General features: G+C 33.8%; 3 protein-coding genes across 7 annotated transcripts in view; 2 read left to right on the top strand and 1 right to left on the bottom strand.

Annotated features, from left to right (window-relative positions):
* Positions 1-15: 15 nt before the first annotated feature.
* Positions 16-4,264, bottom strand: LOC139989724 (uncharacterized). 3 transcript variants are annotated; one of them, XM_072008256.1, is made up of 5 exons: positions 3,819-4,262; positions 3,127-3,561; positions 2,736-2,987; positions 1,748-2,660; positions 16-1,657 (listed from the first exon to the last, which is right to left on the bottom strand). In XM_072008256.1, the coding sequence occupies exons 1-5, from the start codon at positions 3,957-3,959 to the stop codon at positions 1,203-1,205; spliced, it is 2,196 nt and encodes a 731-aa protein (XP_071864357.1). In that variant the 5' UTR covers positions 3,960-4,262; the 3' UTR covers positions 16-1,202. The 3 variants fall into 3 exon arrangements, with proteins under 3 accessions (XP_071864357.1, XP_071864356.1, XP_071864355.1); XM_072008255.1 differs by having other exon boundaries at positions 1,736-2,660; XM_072008254.1 differs by having other exon boundaries at positions 16-2,660; positions 3,819-4,264.
* Positions 4,265-4,862: 598 nt separating this feature from the next.
* On the top strand, positions 4,863-7,306 carry Usp39 (ubiquitin specific protease 39). The gene is made up of 9 exons (XM_072008269.1): positions 4,863-5,035; positions 5,333-5,611; positions 5,684-5,859; positions 5,933-6,158; positions 6,237-6,523; positions 6,590-6,718; positions 6,778-6,839; positions 6,908-7,130; positions 7,198-7,306. Exons 1-9 carry the CDS (start codon positions 4,957-4,959, stop codon positions 7,243-7,245), a joined length of 1,509 nt encoding a protein of 502 aa, XP_071864370.1. The 5' UTR covers positions 4,863-4,956; the 3' UTR covers positions 7,246-7,306.
* A 424-nt stretch (positions 7,307-7,730) lies between these two features.
* Positions 7,731-20,328, top strand: part of LOC139989722 (rap guanine nucleotide exchange factor 2) — a 251,725-nt gene continuing 239,127 nt past the window's right edge. For all 3 annotated transcript variants that reach the window (XM_072008240.1, XM_072008241.1, XM_072008243.1), the window contains exon 1: positions 7,731-8,038. The gene's annotated coding sequence lies outside the window, so the exon portion shown is untranslated. The remainder of the gene's footprint in view (positions 8,039-20,328) is intronic.

Consider the following 20,328-nt stretch of genomic DNA (forward strand, 5'->3'; position numbering starts at 1 on the left):
AAAATAAATTCTAAATCTGGTTGTAGAATTTTTTATATTTTTTCTGATAGGATTTGTCAATAATATTACAATCATCACAATTTTACAAATGTAATCATTTTATTATTACATATCACAATTTCTACTATGTGTAGTGCTGAAAGCTTTTTTATTCAAAAGAGAACCGCAGAGATGCCACAGAAATATACATGTGTTAAAGGTGATTATATATAACTTTACACTTTTGTTAAATTTAAGAAATTATATTGTTAATATGATATAACCACCATTCTATAGCATTTCCTTGCAGTAAAAATAGCTATCAGCCTTTAATTCGATAAATAATATTTTAATGTTTTACTAGTATCAATAAGAAAATATTTGACTTTCTTTATGATAATCATGTTTTATGTTATATAGCTAATAAATGTGTCATTTTATTTTCTCTTTTTCGTGACATTTATAACAATTTATAATGCACACACAATATAAAGAAAATTCTTATATAATGATTCAAACGAGCCATTTTTCAATTTAGTATATCTCTAAATAAATAACATTTGTGTTATTTTATTGACAATGCATTGCATTTATTAAAAATATGCTAAAAAATAAATTATAAATTAATTCATTTCAATTTTATTTCATATGTCCATAATTTGAGCTTTGTTAGAATAAATGTAGATATTTAATGTTGGTATCATTTGATCGGAATTTGAGAAACTACATACTATACTATATAATCTTTTTAACATATGTCGTTGAAAAAATGTATTATCACAAGCTAAAAATCAAGTCCTATAATGCACATACATTAACTGCAGAAGCTTGAAAATAATATTTATCTTTTACATGACTTAAACTTGACAGTATTTTATGGCTTGATTAACAATAATTATTAATCTTTGAAAGATTCCAGAGCAAAACAAACGGCAAATAAAAAAGTAGACAATATCGATATTTTAATGATAATGTAAGTCATTATTTAATTTTTTCTTTACTTTCTATAGGTATACATGATTTTAGAAAACACTGTCATCCCTTGCAAAGAATCCTCGAAAATATATTCTTTGTATACAATTTTAACATATATGCTATAGTAAAGGAATACATTGTGGTGACTAATGCCGCTTCTTATAAAATGCAGACTCGATATTTCATTTTTTATCATGTGTTGTTTGTATCTATTTACTTCAACGTTTCCCGAATTTTAATCATGCGTTTTAATCTGCAGTAATTTGAATTCCTTCCTGTGAATCTCGGAGTACAATTTCTGCTGGTAAGATATTTTTTATTTCATTTTGACGAGGAACTGGTTCATCTTTTTGCACGGGTACTGTACCATGGTGTTTTTTTTTATGACACATCATGGTTGATCTTGATACAAATGTTTTGCCACATGCATCACATTCATATGGTCGCTCTCCGGTATGTAATCTTTTATGAATGGCCATAGGAGTGAACTGCGTGAATGTTTTACCACATACATCGCATCTGTAAGGCCGTTCTCCGGTGTGCAATCTCCTATGACACCTTAACGCTGCCCTTCTGGCGAATACTTTTGCGCATATATCGCATTTAAAGCTTTTTTCTCCCGTGTGCATTGTTGAATGAATTTTAAGATCGACTCTTGTTAAAAATCCTTTACCACAAACCTCACACAAATACGGCTTTTCACCTGTGTGAATGCGCAAATGAGTGTTCAGATAACTTTTACTAACAAACATTTTATTGCATACCACACATGGATACTGACGGTTATCCATACCCGAGTGTATTTTTTGATGACTTTTACAGAGTCCTTTGGTTATAAAACCTTTGCCACAAACTTCACATGCATATGGTTTGACCCCAAGATGTCTATTTTGATGATCTAATAATGATTGTTTCGTTTTAAAATGTTGTCCACAAGTGTTGCATGGAAAAGGCTTTACATCTGAATGTACTCTTTGGTGAAGAACAAGATAACTTTTAGATTGAAAACCTTTACCACATGTGGAGCAATTGTAATCAAATTGCCCTGTATGTGTAGCCGCATGTTGTGCAAGCCCAATTTTACTACGAAATGCTTTATCACAGGTCACACACTGAAAAGGCTTTTCACCAGTATGTTTTCGCATATGTTCTTGTAATTTATAATTCGTCCTGTATTGTTTACCACATTGAGAGCAAACTTTTGGAGTCCATTTCTGCCTTACTGTTGTTTGTTTTTTTTCTTCTATATTTACTTCATCTTGAGAAGACACTAATTCAGGTTCTGTGATTTGTTTTTCTTTGTCGATTGTTTTACTTTTATATACATCACATCTTTCCTTATGTACATTTAAGGCATCTACACTTGTAAAATATAAACCACAAGGGCAACAGCAAAAATATCGTTCAAAATGTGCTATCATATTATTCGAACCTAATGTTGCTTCATTACAAAATGGACACACATACCAGTGTGAACCAGTTTCATCAACTGTAGGATTATTTAATGCTGTTTCTAATAAAGCATGTTTGGCTCTTTTTGTATATTCTACTAAAATTTCTGGACTTCCAGTTGTTATTTGACTTGTTGATGCCATAGTATTTGTTTGAGAAGTTGTATGCCTAGGAGTTTCACTTTCAACTACACGTGTTTCTTCTATATCACTACCAGTTTCTGGTTGAGCAGGAGCAAAATTCTCATGTGGTACCTATAGATTAAAATTATTTATTAAACTTAAAAATTTGTATATTATTTATATTTCACTTCTATTTAAATAACTTACATTATTTTCAAGTACATTTGTAGGATCTTCTGTGGTTAATCTATCTCGCAACCTATGATATTCTTGTTTTATTGGTACTGATTCGTACTTTACATTATCACAATAATGTACAATTGATTCTCGATTTTGATCTTCAGGATTTATTGAAGTAACATAATTTATTCCTAATTGACTCAAATGACCACTCACTGTTAAATTTCCAACTACAGTCATATCACCTTCCAAATGCATTGCTATTTGATGATTAGAAACCTGCAATACAAGAATATACACATTTAAGTTGCATTTAAAGCATTATTGCATTCAGAAATAGTTTAAAATGAAAATATTGTTGTAATAGATATAGTACAATTTATTTCAGCAAGCATATTAGGTTTATTTGTTCATTTACTTCTCGTATATGTTCATCCACCATTCTAGCTGTATCTCCATCTAAACAGTCGATACCAGTAACCTCAATATCTGTATCTTGTTGTCCCATTTCTTCTTGTGTAACAACTTGTTCACCCGCTGCCAAATCTATTTCATCTATGACTTGCATAGTATGTATAGTAGGCTCTGTTGTTTCTTGGGGAGTTACATGATTTTGTACGTTTTCCATATTATTTTGTATTCTGTCAATATTCCTCTGAATCCTCTTCATTTCTTCTACTTCTTCTAAATCTCTTTTTGATATACGAACAATCTCTTGCTTGGCAATTTCTTTTAACATTTCCATGAATACTGCCTCAGTATGTAAACATTTTTCACGAAAATCAAACAGCTGATCCAATTTATAAGCACACTCTTCGCATACCACTTTTGGTAATTGATCAGTCATAGACACCTAAAAATAATCAATTAACTGACAACACTAATATATATATTTTTTAAAGAGCATACGAAGTGCCATCACAATCTTCAATTTTTTAGAGCAACTGTACAGTTAATTAAAGTTAATACATAGCTTTCCCCTTGTCATGAGGAGTTTGTGAAACCTTGCACCAATTTTCTTCCTCTATTTATAGTTAAATTAGAAAGAGGGGGTGAAGACAGAGCACTGAAGATTGCACTGAAATTGCTACTGTTTGTGCATGATTTTACCTGCACTGGCAAACATGCGGCTATTTTCTTGTCAATGTTGCGCATCTGATCGCCGGCTTCGAAGATCGGTAATCCCATTAGGATACCCGTTTTGGTCGCACATAAACGACATAAATAATCAAATTCCTCGACGACGGCCATATCAACAGAATGAAGAGGATCGTTTTTTTGCTAGATTAAACGAAGTACTTGAAGGACCGATCGGAACGATTTTACTTTAAGAAACCCAACGGCCAAGGTCTTTTGCGTGATTTAAAGAACTTATGCCGTGCATTACGACATTCCCTAATTCGCCTCCTGCTGATCTTCAGTTGAAAACTTCTCTACTTTATAGATATGCATTATCCGGGGATATTTGTCAAGCGAGTCTGCGTTCACACCATCGGAGACAATCAGTCGTGGCATCCGTAGCGGGGGAATTAACTTGTGTTGCTCTCTTTTCATCTAAAAAGAATTTGTTTCGTAGGTGGCGTGCTAAACAGCCAAAGGCTGAAGATTTTTTCAATCGATTAATGAACTATCGAATATCGAATTCATTTACAATTGCATTTTTGAATGATACTTATTTCAATAAATTTAACTAATTTATAGGCATCTGCAATAATGCTAAAAACAAGGATCTTTATACATATCGCATTTTAAGAAATTATTATATAGTTGATAATTCATTAAATTATACATAACCTTATTAATACTGCTTTATTATGGAAAAAGTTTCTTGATTTAAAAAAGTATTTATTTAAAATTTGATTTTAAATATATACTTTTATTAATTTATTAAAGCTAAGATATACTAATAATCTTTTAAACGAGGGAGAATACATTAAATATTTTTTTTCATATTATATTAAATATTGAAATATTTTGCAAAGAGAAATAAAGAAAATGTATTAACATAGTTATGTGTATGATATAAATCTATGTTTTTATTAGCTCTTTATTTAAATATAATAAAACAAAGTAAAATTATGAACGCCATTTTATTTTTTAATTACGTTGTAAGTTAAATATATGTCAGTTTCTATGATATTTGCAAACGTTAGTTTTTATTAATGATTTTTACATACTAGTATTCATTCATTACTCATTTACAAATATATCGCTATATAAAAATGATTTACCTGAACTGCTAATAAAAATGGCGACAAGTAAATCAGGGAATCAACAAAAAAGAAAATTAGTAATAGAACGAAATAATTTAGATGAAGAAATTGCCAGTGAGTATCTTTGATTATTTCCTGCATGAATTAATTATTATTTACTTTAAGTACCTATTATAAAATGTCACAAGTTTATTGTTTACATACTTGAATTTTAAGGTTAGGTGATGATTCCTTTATTTTAATCAGTTTGATTGAACCTATTCTAAGAAAAAATATACATTATTTTGGCATTTATGGACTTGACCTTACGTTAAATAAATTTAATCCTTTCAAAATATGTAGTTTTTTAAAAATATAGTTTCTAACCTAAAAACAATTAAAATACATTACGATTATTTTTTCTAATTACAGAAAAAGCTAAAATTATAAAAACAAATTCAGAAGCTCCACGATTGTGCCCTTATTTAGATACAATAAATCGCCAATTTTTAGACTTTGATTTTGAAAAACTATGTTCAGTATCATTGTCAAAAATTAATGTATATGCTTGTCTTGTATGTGGAAAGTACTTTCAAGGTAGAGGTACAAACACTCATGCATACACACATAGCGTAGCTGAAAGTCATCATGTTTTTTTAAATCTACATACATTAAAATTTTATTGTTTACCTGACAACTATGAAATAATTGGTAAGAAAATATTATTTGACTATTTTGTTTTTATCAAAAGATGATATTTCTTAATAAATAACTGTTACTCAGATTCATCATTGGATGACATAAAATATGTTTTAAATCCAACATTTGATAAAGCACAAATTGCACAATTAGATAAAAGTGATAAATTATCAAGAGCCATAGATGGATCGCTATATTCTCCTGGTATTGTAGGAATGAATAATATTAAAGCAAATGACTATTGCAATGTTATTTTACAAGTGAGTCAGTTTGAAATATTTAAATTTCTTTAATTCTATCTTGTGATATAATTATAAAAGTTCAATATTTTAGGCACTTTCTCATGTTACACCTTTAAGAGATTTTTTCTTAAGAGAATCTAATTATTCTCATGTCAAAAGGCCACCTGGAGATTCTTCTTATCTTTTAGTTCAACGATTTGGTGAATTAATGAGAAAATTATGGAATCCACGTAATTTCAAAGCTCATGTCAGTCCACACGAAATGTTACAAGCTGTTGTTTTATGGAGTAAAAAGAGATTTCAATTTACCGAACAGGGTACAAATAAAATTATATTGCAACAAGTAAATTACTTTTTTATTAATAACTTTTATATATTGAAAATGCAATTTTCAGGTGATCCAATCGATTTTCTTTCATGGTTTTTAAATGCCCTCCATTTAGCATTAAATGGTACAAAAAAGCGTGATTCTAGTATAGTGTATAAAACGTTTTTGGGTCATATGCGGATATATACACGAAAAATACCACCACTTGAATTGGATGAAAGTCAAAGAAGTGAATTACTTCATACGGTAGAATATGGCGAAACTGTAACAGAAAGCCCATTTTTATATTTGACATGTGATCTCCCACCACCACCTCTTTTCAAAGACCAATTTACTGAAAATATTATTCCTCAAGTAAGTATCGAATTGCAAGCTTTGATCATCACAGTATCAGAAAACTTATCTTTTTTTTTATTGTAGGTCAATTTGTACACATTATTGAATAAATTTAATGCTGTAACTGAAAAAGAGTACAAAACATATAAAGAAAATTTTATGAAGAGATTTGAAATAACAGAACTTCCTCCTTATCTCATACTTTATATTAAAGTAAGTATATAATGGCGTATTAATGTTATATGTTGATCTTTTATTTTATTTTTTTACAGAGGTTTACAAAGAACACATTTTTTGTAGAAAAAAATCCCACCATAGTTAATTTCCCGGTTAAGTAAGTAACTTTTAATAATATTATTATGTAACAATGTGAAAGAACTTAAAAATATATACTGCTTTCAGAAATGTAGATTTTGGAGATATTTTAACACCTGAAGTAAAACAAAGACATCCATTTACAACATATGATTTAGTAGCAAATATAGTTCACGATGGTGAACCTGGTCAAGGAACGTATAGAGTTCACATTTTACATAGAGCAACTGGTCAGTGGTACGAGTTGCAGGATTTACATGTAACTCAAATTTTGCCACAAATGATAACATTAACTGAAGCATATATACAAGTATGTATTAATAACGAATACTTTGAATAATAGAGGGAAAATATACACATTTTTTCTCTTTTTTCAGATTTATGAGCTAAAAAACGATGTATATTCGGAAAATGGCAACAATTAAAGCAAAAGAACGATATGATAGACGTAATTTTATAAATAAAATATTTCAATTTTTCACTTTACCTTATTTTTTACTTCATAATATCCCTAATAAATCAAAGATAATAAATAATATAATAAATTTAAAAAGTGACATAAAAATACAGTACATGAAATAATTCACTACAATTTGTAATAATTTCTATATTTCAAAATCGTAGATAGTTTGTTAAAAGTTATACCTAAATTAAACATTTATTAGATTTTCTCGTGTCAATCATTTTATTAATAAGATTATCGTAAATTCAAATTTAGTAAAAAGAAAATTGTGATCGCTAAATCCTTCTTACATATATATGTATAGCGTTTAACCCTACGGGCCGCCGATCGTGTCGAAAGCTGCCGAACTTTGCCGAGAAGATCGGAAGTACAAACTGGAAGTAAAGTCGTGACGATCGGTGGGGAGAATCGGGTTTGGTGGGGAACGGAGTGTCGCGCCGAAGCCAAAGCGAACCGGAGTAGAGTCACAGCCGGCCACGCGAGACGGTCATGAGCGAACGTTTTCTACGGTTCGCGGTTTTTCCATCGTTCTTTCCGTCGTGCTTTTTTTCTTTTATTCGTAGTGTACCGGGACAACGTTTTTCGTATATCGTATATCGTATACAAACGCGTTAGTGATACTGACGTTTCTCTCTTCCTAGTCATATAGTCGATTGTCGCGAGTGATTTTTTTTTCTGTGTGTACATACATTGTGTTAGCTAGTGTGTTCTCAGCACGTGGATTATTGCTGGTGGGATCGAAGTTTGCTCGAACGGTGAGTATCCTTTCTTGTTTCCATAAAAACTTTGTTTGAAAAAGTTCTTTAAGGTTCCTCGCGCACGAGTTACATAGTTTACAAGATACATAGATTTACAAATATTCGCGAGACATAATTATTGGAAGATAGGATGTATGTTTAAGAACTTTCGAAGATTGTAATAGTTTGTTAGCGGTAACGGTTTTGTAATATTTTGTGTGACCAACACTTGAGAATCTCTATCACCTTTAAAGCGTTCCCGCGTATGGTTATACAGTGGATGCGTATTTGAAGAAACTATTGTGGTGTTCTGACGAGTGGAACATCTACAAACCGAAATGTATACACTAGTAAGAATTTATTGCGATTACTTTTATTTTCCAACGCAGCGTCTTTTCTTATCAGATTCTACGTTTCATTTTCATAGTATGAAATTCTCGTAGTCATAAGAAAATGCTAATAAATGATACATACATAAATGGTATAATAAGTAAAATAGTACGAATACTCTTTATAGCTACTGTTTATACATATGTGATTGTTTTGATGTACCGAGTTAATTCGAATACGCATTCATTGTAACCATAGCCTAAGATTGTTTTGTATACAAACGCGTAGAAACTTATTTCACTATCAACATGTGAAAGACTGGGAATATTGAAGCGGGATAAAAACGCGGGACCTACGTATCGATGCTAATTCTCTTATGGCTCGGTTATTCTTGTATACATTGACCACGATTATTCCAATTTGTGTCGGCGTGTTGGTAATACGTGCTACCTTCCAGTAACCGCCCCGAATACCTGTTTCATGCGAACCTCAAAAAAACTGTCTGATTGCGTGGCCTCCGTGGCGGAGGAGCGAGTTTGAACGTTCCTCGGTTAAAAAGAGGGGAGGTACGTTGACTCTCGAAGAAGCTGCGAGTTTCGGATTCCTAGCATCTCGCTTGGTAATCGTTGCATCGCGTAAACCAGTTTCCGCGTGCGAGAGGATCTTCGATGACATATTGAACGTACGTCACCGGCGTCACGTATTATGTATGTGAGATTACCATTTTTCTCGATCTTCCGTTTTTACATACCACAGGTAGTATCTATGTCTGTAGATATGTTACTACGGACATAAAATATGTTAAATGTTGATTATTTTTTGTGTATTTGTAAATTAAGTAGAGTTTTAAGATAAAGAGATTAATGTGGGCGGGAAAGAAAGATGGCGTCCGAGATCTTTGTACACATTGACGATTAATAACTAGTATATTGACAAAGATACAGATATTTTAAAATATTTTATATTTTGAAGGAATTTTACGATATAGCAAGCATGTCTGCTGTAAATATGATTCTAGATTTCGTTGTTAGAAAACGATATTTATTTTACGAATTAAACATTTAATCAATATTCGAATTTGGTACAGAAAAGGAGACAAGAAACGTTTATACGAACCGTTAGTAATAATTTTGTCGTGGAATGTTGTTAATTTACCAATTAAAAAATGGATCGTTACATCGAATACAAATACAATCAATTAGAGTAGTTAAAGAAATTGATACGAAGTATACCAGAGAGTGTTATTCATCGTCATAAAGATGGGGTATATTTCGAAAAATGAACGACAATTCAAAAGAAGGGGCAAAAGTCGCGACGATAATTGGGAGTTGGTAACAAAGGGCAGGAATTGCGCGGTTTTCTTCGCGTATATGTAAACCAAAGGACTGGATGGGAAATTCTGGAACTGCAGAGGATGTCAACGACATGACTGTGGAATGTTTTAAACGTGGGTAGTGTATTAAGCAGAAATACATATCGTATGATGCACCGTTTCGCTTTAAGAACTTCCCCTGACGCTCGCGTTCTGCTATGCCTAATATTTCAACGTCCCCGTATTTTGTTAGAGCCGCGTATGTAGAGAGAAGAGCAAGAAACGCGTCCGTTCTTCTCTCATGTCGCTTTTTAAGTTCGCGTACTTCCCCGCGATCCGCTCATGGACGTAAAAACGTGTCAAGGATGGAGATCATGGTTGTATTCATCTACGAGAAACATCCTTGAGGCACTTAAATATCGATTGAGGATACAGGAGTGCGTTGTCAAATGCTTCCTGTCGAAGCTGTTCGAATATGCGTACTCGTAACACACCTAGTTCATTGTTTCTTCCACGCACTATTTTATTCAGTTCGAAAAGTGCAGTGATATTTGGAACATTTCTTTCTTCTCTCTCTCTCTCTTTTTTTTTAAGGAGCGTATATCAGTTTATTATTCTTATAGGAAATTTTATTGATATTTTTGAGAAGAGTTTATACATTTTCTTTTTTATAAATCTTAATTTTATCGGAGTGATTTAATTTATTGTTTCTTCGTTGCGTTATATTATTATGCTTCAAAAGTGTAACTTTTCTCTTTTTAAGAGTGATGTAAATCTGTTGATTTTTAGATAATCTGTATTTTTGGAAAAAATTCCTAAATTTTTTTCTTTACATTTTAGTACGACATTGAAAATAAATTGGATTTAGATAGCTCTTACGAGGGTGGATTTATATATAGATATCACTTGCACTAAATATTTTTGCCTTTGTAATAATTATTATTAACAAAAATTGTTAATGATTACCAGTGATAGCGAAGAGAAAATATTAGCTTCTTAATGAAACTAGTTTTAATTTATTTCCCTGCAAATTGGATTTACACCAACTTTTGGAAAAGGAATATTATTACATTTGTCCATCGATATTCTGATGCAAAACAAGGTGATAGTTCTAATTTGGAAGCATCGATGGCTAATCTATGAATACATAATTGGAATGGTATTTAGTGACCTTCTTTCCCAGTTTTTAAGTCCATAATGAAGTCGATTAGATAAAGGTATCTTCTCGTTTCTGGATAATTAAGCAGAGCGATCGTATTTTTGGTTGTGATGGAAGATGTTGAGTATGTAGTAGCTTAGCATGTTTTTACCGACTTGAATCTTAAGCTTATTAGGATACTGACATCACTGTCGAGTATTCAGTCGCCTAAGGGCATATAGACTTTTTTCTTCTGTAAGTTAGGCGAGATCGTTCAACACGTTTCCATACACGCGTATCGAGATATCTACGCGTAATCCATTCAGTATCGAAGAACAGGAAATATCGTGTATTTTACTTTGTATTAGTGGATATGGCTCTTGAAGCACATTGTATAATACGTTAATTCGAAATAATGAATTATTGAACGCATAAAATTCCAAGGGAAACAGGATACTTCTTCTCGATACGATGTTTCTTAAATCTAAATTATATTTATCCTATTCCTTCCTAACTCTTTCAAGATTAACTTCTCTTTTATCCTGCGAGAAAAATTGTTTCTTCGTCAATTATTCATCATAGAAACACATATCTCGTGATTTTGTAAAGAAGGCATAGTGTACTACAACTCGAGATCAGTTTCGATCAGATCGAAAACAAATAAATTCATCGGTTAGTTAATTAGTAATTTATTAAAGTTCAATGTTTCGTACGCGTAACATTCCCAGTTTAATTATACGTGTATAAGAGCGTAAAATATTATACAAGAATATTTGATACACATCTTGAGCCGAGTTAGACAAAGATCCACAAGAGCAAGTGCAATACGAAACCGTGAAAGTTAAAGATTTGCAATCCAAGTATGTGTAAGATATTAAAATACAAGGAAGATGCTATTTCAAGACTATAACAGCGTAAAATAGTCTGTGAAAATATTTTGTTCGAAATCGATTTGCAAGTGAAAATTTCCTACGTGAAACCAAGTTCAAACTAGAATAGCAAAGAGTCAAAAACCTTCGGTTTAAGAACGATATATATGAAAATATGAATGGCTATTTTCAGTCTAAAAAATCGTAAAATATTATACCTCGATTCTTATATCGAACCCGACCCAAGAAGAACCACAACCTGATCCACAACCGAAAACATTCTATATCAAAGCGAGAGTCCCAAACAAGGGCAGAAAGTTAAAAATCCAAGCGGAAAGAAAACGACGAGCGATCGTGGCGGAAAACTCGGGTGATAAGAGAGTCGTAATTACAGAAAGAAAGTTGGTACCCGTAGGTATTAAACGAGGGATCTCTTCTTTTCCTCCATTCATCGACGATTCACTACGAGAGGAGGCTACGATTGTTTTCCCTCGGTGCAGGAAGTCGCTCACACGCGAAATAAATCTGCAAGTCGGAGAAAGTCGTGGGTTTTGTCGTTGCCTTCGTCGTGGCATCCTGGGTCTGCGTTGGTCGTTGAATGTGGAGTATAATGTGACACAAAGAACGTAGCCCTCGTCGTTGCGTGCAGGTAGATAGAAGGGAGAAGAAACTGCACGAGGAACAGCAGGTGCCCAGCTGTTACCTTGTAACACCTATACGCATCTGCCTATAGGCGAACGATTAAGGCTACGATGGAGTTTGTCGTCGGTGAATTGGGTTACACTGGTCACGTTCGCGCGAAGATTATGAGGTTCTGAGCCGCGGAGTACCCAGCAACTCCTCCGTATCTCGGAACAGTTAGAAGTCGATGGTCCGATTAGAATTCCACGCAGAACCCCGTATTATCACCTGCCTGACCGTGACTCGAACGGACTCTGCCTTTTGTGTTTTTATTATATCGTTATTTCATAGTGATTCTGTTACGCGTTTGTAGATTCCACGAGGTATTAAATATCCGTGCTAGATATAGTTTCGTAAAGGAGAATGACCGTTCAATCGAAGAAATTTTCCGCAAATTTTCGTACAACAGGTGTGACGCTACGGTAGAGTCTTTGGAGTTTCATAGGGAAGCTTTTAGTAATTTTGCTATGAACTTGTACCAATATTTGCGTTAAGTATTATTTTACCATGTCGTAGATAACTGTTTGATCGAAGGAATTTTTCTTTTACTTTTACACAATGGAGATGATGCCGCAGTAGAGTTTTTAGGTTTTTGTAGGAAATTCTTGGTAGTTTCGCCACGAAAGAAATGTTTTTTCCTTCGTTCGCGAGGAAAGCTTTCGAAGTTTTATTGGAATTAAAGAATTTTTGGTAATTTTGTTATTATACCATCCGAGTGTAAAGGAGTTAATTACTCGATAAGGGAAATATGAAACAGATGTGAAACTTTGCTCCTCTGAACGAAAATTTTCGTTAGTACTTTATTCCCTGGACAAGAAATAGCAGTTCCAACCGAAAGTTGCTTATTAAGAACGTTAATTTGCACGCTTTGTGACGTAATCACGTTATGTGTATGCGATATGCAAACCTTGAAAACGCTTTGGTTCTCGTGAAAAGATACGAATACGTATTGTAGGAAGCACATGTTATCGTACCTAATATCTAGAGAATGTTCCATGCTTAAATAACAAAGTCACACACGCGTATTTCACCGTCAAATGTTACAAAGTTATAACAAATGATCGCAGAACTATTTTTTGAAGCAATGATTTAAGCGATTTTAATGAACGATTCTTCTTCAGAATTTGTAAAGGAGTCTCTAATCTATTTAGCAGTTGAACAGTTTTTAATTAGAAATACTTACACTTATTTTAAACGTTTGATTAGTTTCTTTACGATATATTTATGGAAATGTTAGAACGTTCTCATCAGCTGCCGTTGCATTAGACTGCGTTAATCGTCGTTGAAACTCGTTTTGCCAGCTTAAAATCCACAAATCTAACGATGGCCGGTGTTTTCTGATACAACAGACGTGGAACAGCTTGTAATGGTCGATTGCTTCCCGATCTTTTGACACTTTCTTTTTGCGAGAAGAAAGTAATATTTGCCAAAGGATTTACGTCTTCCTTAATAGCGAATTGAAACTGTGCAGGAGTAACCAGGAAATCATTTCGTTAATCCCTCTTGAGAAATGCGCGTCGCTTAATGTACCATATAATAAATCGAAGTTCAATTAAACGAAGGCGAACATGCTCGTAAAGGATAGTCAAAGATAAAAACTCTTAGAACTTCGTGAAAGACTTTATAAGGATTCTTGTAAGATTTCATTTCATCTTATAAGAAATCCACAGAGAAACTGAAGATAAATTCCAATCTAGTCAATTGCAAAGAAACAAATACATTTTTCATGACTGTTGATCCATCGATAGCGTGAAACTTGTGTCTCAAAGGAAACAAAAAGAATTAGAAACGAAGAGAAACAGGTTCAAAGCCACTGTATAGCGAAATAACGCGTTTGCGAGCGTCTCGTTCGTTTCTTTTCAAGTTACACAGCTTTATTTCCTCTCGAACGATCGAGATCGAAGTTTGTTAGATAGTTTGCTATACACGAAGAGAGTAGAGATTGCGTTGGCAACTTTGTAACGTCGTGGATAGATTTTCGAACGAAAGAATGTCGCTCGAAGGCAGTTTCGTTTTTCCGTATAGCTATCGGCGAATTCATTTGGAATTCGCGTATGTTACCTGCACGACGATGCTTCTCGCCCAGTTGACTAGCGTCCTAGAATCGTCCACAAACTGGGACAAACGAGCGCCTTTCGCAAATTTTGAAATCTAGGACGACCGTCTAAAAGGAAAACTTCTTCTTTGATGGAGACCTCGCGCTGTTTTTGCATAAGAGAGAAACTGATTGGTTTTCGTTCGGCTAATAGCGACGTTAAACGAGCCACACTCTTTGAACAGATGTTTTAGTGCGCGAACAAGTGACGATAGAAACAAAGGGGAAAGGTTGTTAGCGAAATTCGAGAAATTTATTCTTACTTTGATTTACGTGAGCGAAGTGCGAATATTTACGGTTCTTCGATGCTACATCATGTTAATTGTGCTATAGATGAATCTTAATCCGCGCTATGGTCCTTATTATCTCTTCAAATAATTGTAAATTATCTTTTCTTAGTAATATTAATTTTAAATAATTACATCAAGCTGTGAATAAATTTCTGACGAAGATAATTTTCCATTTTGCTGAAAATGGGAATGCACGATAGAATGAATAATAGAGTTTAACGGCACCTTGAATCAAGAAACTGAGATCGTATCAAGTACGTTAGGCCTGCGGGTCGCTTGTTTGCGTAATCTCTAAGTCGACGTTAGGATTCTGTAACAAGTTGTACAGGTGTTGAAAACATAGTGTTTATCCTCGCTTATACGTATAAAGTAGGATGTTGTAATTATACAATTCGAGGAAAAATCTCTTTGGTAACATCTTTCTTCTTTACGTACGTAATATTTAAAATATTATAGATATACAATATGAGATAAATTAAAAAGATTGTGTAGAATATGAGAAATTGGGCAGAGCGAGAACACGTATAAATAATTTGCTAAAAATCCTTTTCGGGCGAAGAATAATTTTTAATTAATAGTTGTAAAAATTTCGAGGACGAAAGCACCGCATATTATTTTTTTTGAAGCGATATTACGTCTCTTCTTTAGCTCGACAGCAAACAGCAACATGTATTGCAGTGATTCATTCAGTTTTAACGATTGTCACTGATTAACCTCATTGAAGCTAATGACTTAATCATATGTATTTTAACGATGTATTGTAGCTGCACCTTCTTCGCTATTCGACAACTTGAAACAGTCATTTTTTCCAAGAAACAGTATCGCTGAAAAAAAATAGTGGTTTCAAGCTAAGATTAAATTCTTCGACGTTCGCTTCGAGAGAAATATACGATGTAGAGACAATACGAACAATAGATCTCGTATTTTATCCTTAAAGTAATATAGACAAATAAACAGAGGAACAAATATAAAAATGTCGTAGAATTTTATTCTTTGCGTAAGCTCTATCGGGAAATAGCAAGTACATCATTCGTAACTTATATTTATTCGGAACTATTGTTACTTCCCAAATTTCTAGAATATCAACCTTTTCGAACAATCTATTCCAAACCTGCGTGGAAATAGGAAAAGACGCGTTGTATTTTTTATTATCCTAACAGATCGCATACAAAAATAAGGAGACAAAACAAAACAATTACACGCAATGTACATACCCCAACCTATATATATATATCCACTGTAATGACAAAAAAGATAAGATCATCCAATAGCCTGAAAGGAATTGATTCTAAAAGCCACAAAAAAAAAAAAAAAAGAAAGAAAAGAAAAAGAAACTGAAATAAACTGTACGCTATCACGACTTCTGCCAAGAAAATCGTGGCAAAGTGTGTCGACAAAAAAGACACTCGAGCGAGAACAACAGAATGATGCGAATAAACAGTCGACAGGTGGAAAAGCTGTAAGGGCGTTGTTGGCCCTGCCGGCGCGACGTGACGCGCACACTTTCGGCGCTCTTCTTTACGCGATGATTAGAAGCGGAAGGACACCGTCGTGACACGTGCAGATTGAATACAATGGTCACGGTGTACCCTCATTTACGTAATGCACTACGAGAAAGAGACAATGCCGTCTGGCGCTTCTCTCGTTTATGATTCGTTGCCCGGGAGACACGAAAAGAAAAATTACAGGGTGGTTCGTTGCCGTGTCGTTACCGCCTTTCGGACGTGAAATCTCGAGAGTTTCTCCATTTCTCTCGGTCCTTTGCCTCGTATACGTATCCTTTCTCTCTTCTTTCAACGTGCTAACGCGTATTTGCCTTTTACAGAGTGCAAGAGATGGAAAGAGATTTAAATGCATCCTCGTAGTCGAGCGTGTAGGTGCAACCGCCAATGACTCGATTTCTCTGGAGACTGTTTTTCTTTTTCTAGCTTTTTTCTCGTCGTTTTTTTTTTTTTTCTGTGGTCGTCTGATGCGTTGCTACGCCACCGACAAGCGGAAATCTGGTCGGCGGAATTGCAATTAATTAAAAAGTTAAACGGCTCTGATGATCGCACGCCGCTTCTAGCGCGCCTCTTTCGTGATAGTTATTACGATTTCTTTCTCTTTTACTTCTTCTTTTAACGAGCTCGCGTTGTCGGCTTTGGTAGACTTCCTTTTATTTTTCTAGTTACGATTAAGTAGCTCCCGAACGATTAATCTTATTGCGATGAGATGGATGACAAGAATCACGCGATGTTGGGAGAATATTTGAACGAACGCTCTTTTTTTAGCGAGATTTATCTTTTCTTCTTTTTTGCCAGAGTAGTGGATTAGACATTACTGGTTTGTTACACGCTAAAAATATCGCTAGTTTTGCGATATCTTTAGAAATTAATCGTTTAATTAATTAACGACGAGCTAACATGAGAGTATACTCTATTGTCTGATAAAATTATACTATAATATTTAATAAGAATAACATCACAGTTAAAAAATCGTATTAATCTTTTTTCTTCTTTTTAACAGTAAGGAATTTCTATAAACGGTATCTTATTGGAATGCTTTTATCGAAATGTAAATAATAAGACACGTTATTTTTATGTCTTTCAATACGCGTAATTTAAATTTATAATCCGCTAATTTCACAAACCAATAAGGGATCCTGCTTTTAATTATATTATTAATTTATCATTAATTTGTACATTTTCGTCAAATTCAAATATTATTACTATCCATAATCGATCAAAGTAAGTAACTTAATACTTACAAACGGTAGCGGATTATTTAATTGATCTTTAATTTTTATTATAACATCTGCGAATATTAGCATTAATAGATCTGTAAATAGAAGCAGAACTTGATTTTTATTAATGTTTGACGTTAACGTTTAATGGAATTACGGCGTTAAAGCTAGTCTTACAATAAACGCCTATCGCGTTGAGCATTTTGAATCAATGGTAATAACAAATTCTCTTCCATAAATGATGCGCGAGACGTTTGACGAGTGCACATTGCAGATGCATCGATTTTCTCTAAAATTGTTGTGCACCTGTACGATCGATAAATGACACGACATCCACGTGAGGTTACGAGGAAGTGCTTCCTCGAAGAAGAAAGGCGGAAGATTGGCTTCTTCTTTCGTGACAGAAAATGGTCTGAATGAGACATCACGGAATGGAAAGGTCTGAGTGGCAAGGAATATAAGAGACTTGTATGCGTGTGTATATGTAGTTTCAGCTATCGAAAAAGCGATCGTGCTTATTCTTTGGAACGAAAATCTCGTGATACAGTCAAATTTCCTGTCTCTGGTTGTTATGTAAAGGAACAATCGGAAGTGAATTTGCGCCAGTAGATATATGGCAGAATTTTAAAAAATAACCAAAGTAACGTCTAATTAGAATTTATGCGATATTTTCTTTAGTACAATAAAGAATGTCTCTCTTTTTTGGAGTATTTGTAGACTCTTTAATAATTTTTTAATTTAGTTCGACGAAATTCTGATTTCGTCTAAAAGTCCACCTATATTTATTTTTTATCACTGTTTAATTAATTGGGATTTGGAAAATTTTAGAGCGAATGATACTATCTATCAGGTTATTTCACGAGTAACGTCGATTCGTTCAATCAATTCGATTAAAAAATTACCAAAATGTGGAAGAAATAGTTCTCGATGATAACAGTGATACGTTATTCTTCGAAATAATATTTTTGTGTTTTAAAGTTATAGATATAAGCATGACGTTACTTACGAAATGATTTAATATTATTCGATTTTCATTAGAAATTTTACTTTCGTTAAAAAAAACCCATCTGGCAAACGTTTGATGATAATAATTACACGTTATCTTTCAACTGTTACGTATGTTTAAACGATTTGAGCGAAACGCAATTGCGCTGGTTCGAAATACGAAACTCGTCGTCTGGAAACTCTGGAGTGTTGATACTACGTCGTTTCTAGAAGTTATGTGTAATAGTTGGTCGAACAGTTTTTAATTTCGCTGAAACAGAAGAAAATTTGCCGTCTCTGCTTGCTTTTACTGTAAAAACATCTAATAATACGACTTCCTTTCGTCTTTTCGTTATGTTTGAGAACGTATCTTGTTCATCTCTCGGTAGTCTCTTTGCTATGTGTAGCAAATAACAGGAAGGCGTACGTAGGGTTTCATATAGAATATGTATGTACGTAGTTTCCCATTGTGAATATAAATCTTTGTTACGAATTTATACGATGTCGGATCTCTTAGTATTTCTAGGTAACTAAATTTTCTTCATAAATATACATCGCTTGACAGCGTATAAATAACAGGAGAGACATAGCAGCAGGTGGAATGTTTTGTAAGGATTTTATTCTAAAAGTTTGTACGGAGACATTACGCTTGTAACGTTGGATTAGTGGCGAGTTATGAAATGTTAAATAACTAGGATCCACTAATGTTTAACCACTTGTATCGTTGCCAGAAAATTAAAAAGACATTTTTATTTCGAATATTTCCTCCAGTATCTTCGAAGAAGATTAGCTACTTTCTAACAATTAGAAAGCTTAATCTACGTTAAACCTGTACATATTAAAATACGGTGCAAAAATGCCTGACAAATGTCGAATATCAGACAATTTTCAATCGTTACAATATTCAATGCACTTTCATTTTTTTAAATTTAAAAATTGCATGCCTGATGTATGCATCTTTGAGAGTGTGTTTTCGTCCAGTCGCGGGGAGACGCGATCACGTTGTAGCATGTCAACGGGAGTCGTAAATTCCCGTTACGATTATAATAATCGACACCACGAACAGGTCGATCCCCTTATTTCTTGTGGGATAATAGGGATGTTTGTTTTGTAATAGAACTGTAGTCTACAGTTCTATAATATATATATTTACAATAACTTATAGCACTTGTTTTCGCGTAGACTGTAGCGATGACGATATCCTGTTATTGGATCAGGAGTTGATTGACTTGGTCGTGACGGAAAGTACAGTAGTTGACTGCTCGAATGTTAAAAAAATAGAACAGTATTTGACTCGCTTTGATATGTTGAAGAACATGAATGAAACTTGAATACCCGACGATTTGAAGATCAGTAGTTGACTTGACTGCCCGAAGATTGGTAGAACAGAACAGTAATAGACCCGACTCGTACTATTAAGGAGGAAAGCTCGGTGCGGGTGTGCCCTTTTGAACAAAGAACGCGGATTCGTTGTTCACACTTTTCGGTAGAAAAGTGAGGGTAACGATCCGCGATGCGTATTGATTATAGCCAATGTTAATAAATAAAATACGAGGAAAAAGTCTCCTGCAGATGTGGCTCATAGGTGTCCTTGTTCATGGGAAAAGCCTGCTATTTCGCTGGACAAACATCCGCTTTCTCCGTAATTAATAAGAGTGTGCAATAAACCTAAGGACTGTTCTAAGGACCATCCATGAACCGAAAATACTTATATGAATAAAGATCAAGCTAAAAAGATTCGGTTTATGGTGGTTCCTTAGGTTTATCGCGGATCAGTGTAACGAGGTGTAGGGCCTTAGCGGCCAGACCGCGAGGGACGTCGCACGGACCATCTCGCGCGACGTAACAGAGAGATTATGTAGTTCAAAATGATTTGAACTTTATGAG

The sequence above is a fragment of the Bombus fervidus genome, chromosome 8 (assembly GCF_041682495.2).
Source record: "Bombus fervidus isolate BK054 chromosome 8, iyBomFerv1, whole genome shotgun sequence".
Taxonomy (NCBI): domain Eukaryota; kingdom Metazoa; phylum Arthropoda; class Insecta; order Hymenoptera; family Apidae; genus Bombus; species Bombus fervidus.

Coding starts and splice junctions, on each gene's coding strand:
- LOC139989724 (XM_072008254.1), bottom strand. CDS start 3,959: ATGGCCGTCGTCGAGGAATTTGATTATTTATGTCGTTTATGTGCGACC. Junction 3,562..3,818: donor CCGCATGTTTGCCAGTGCAG/GTAAAATCATGC, acceptor GATTATTTTTAG/GTGTCTATGACTGATCAATT. Junction 2,988..3,126: donor TGGATGAACATATACGAGAA/GTAAATGAACAA, acceptor CTTGTATTGCAG/GTTTCTAATCATCAAATAGC.
- Usp39 (XM_072008269.1), top strand. CDS start 4,957: ATGGCGACAAGTAAATCAGGGAATCAACAAAAAAGAAAATTAGTAATA. Junction 5,860..5,932: donor ATTGCAATGTTATTTTACAA/GTGAGTCAGTTT, acceptor TCAATATTTTAG/GCACTTTCTCATGTTACACC. Junction 6,840..6,907: donor ATAGTTAATTTCCCGGTTAA/GTAAGTAACTTT, acceptor TACTGCTTTCAG/AAATGTAGATTTTGGAGATA.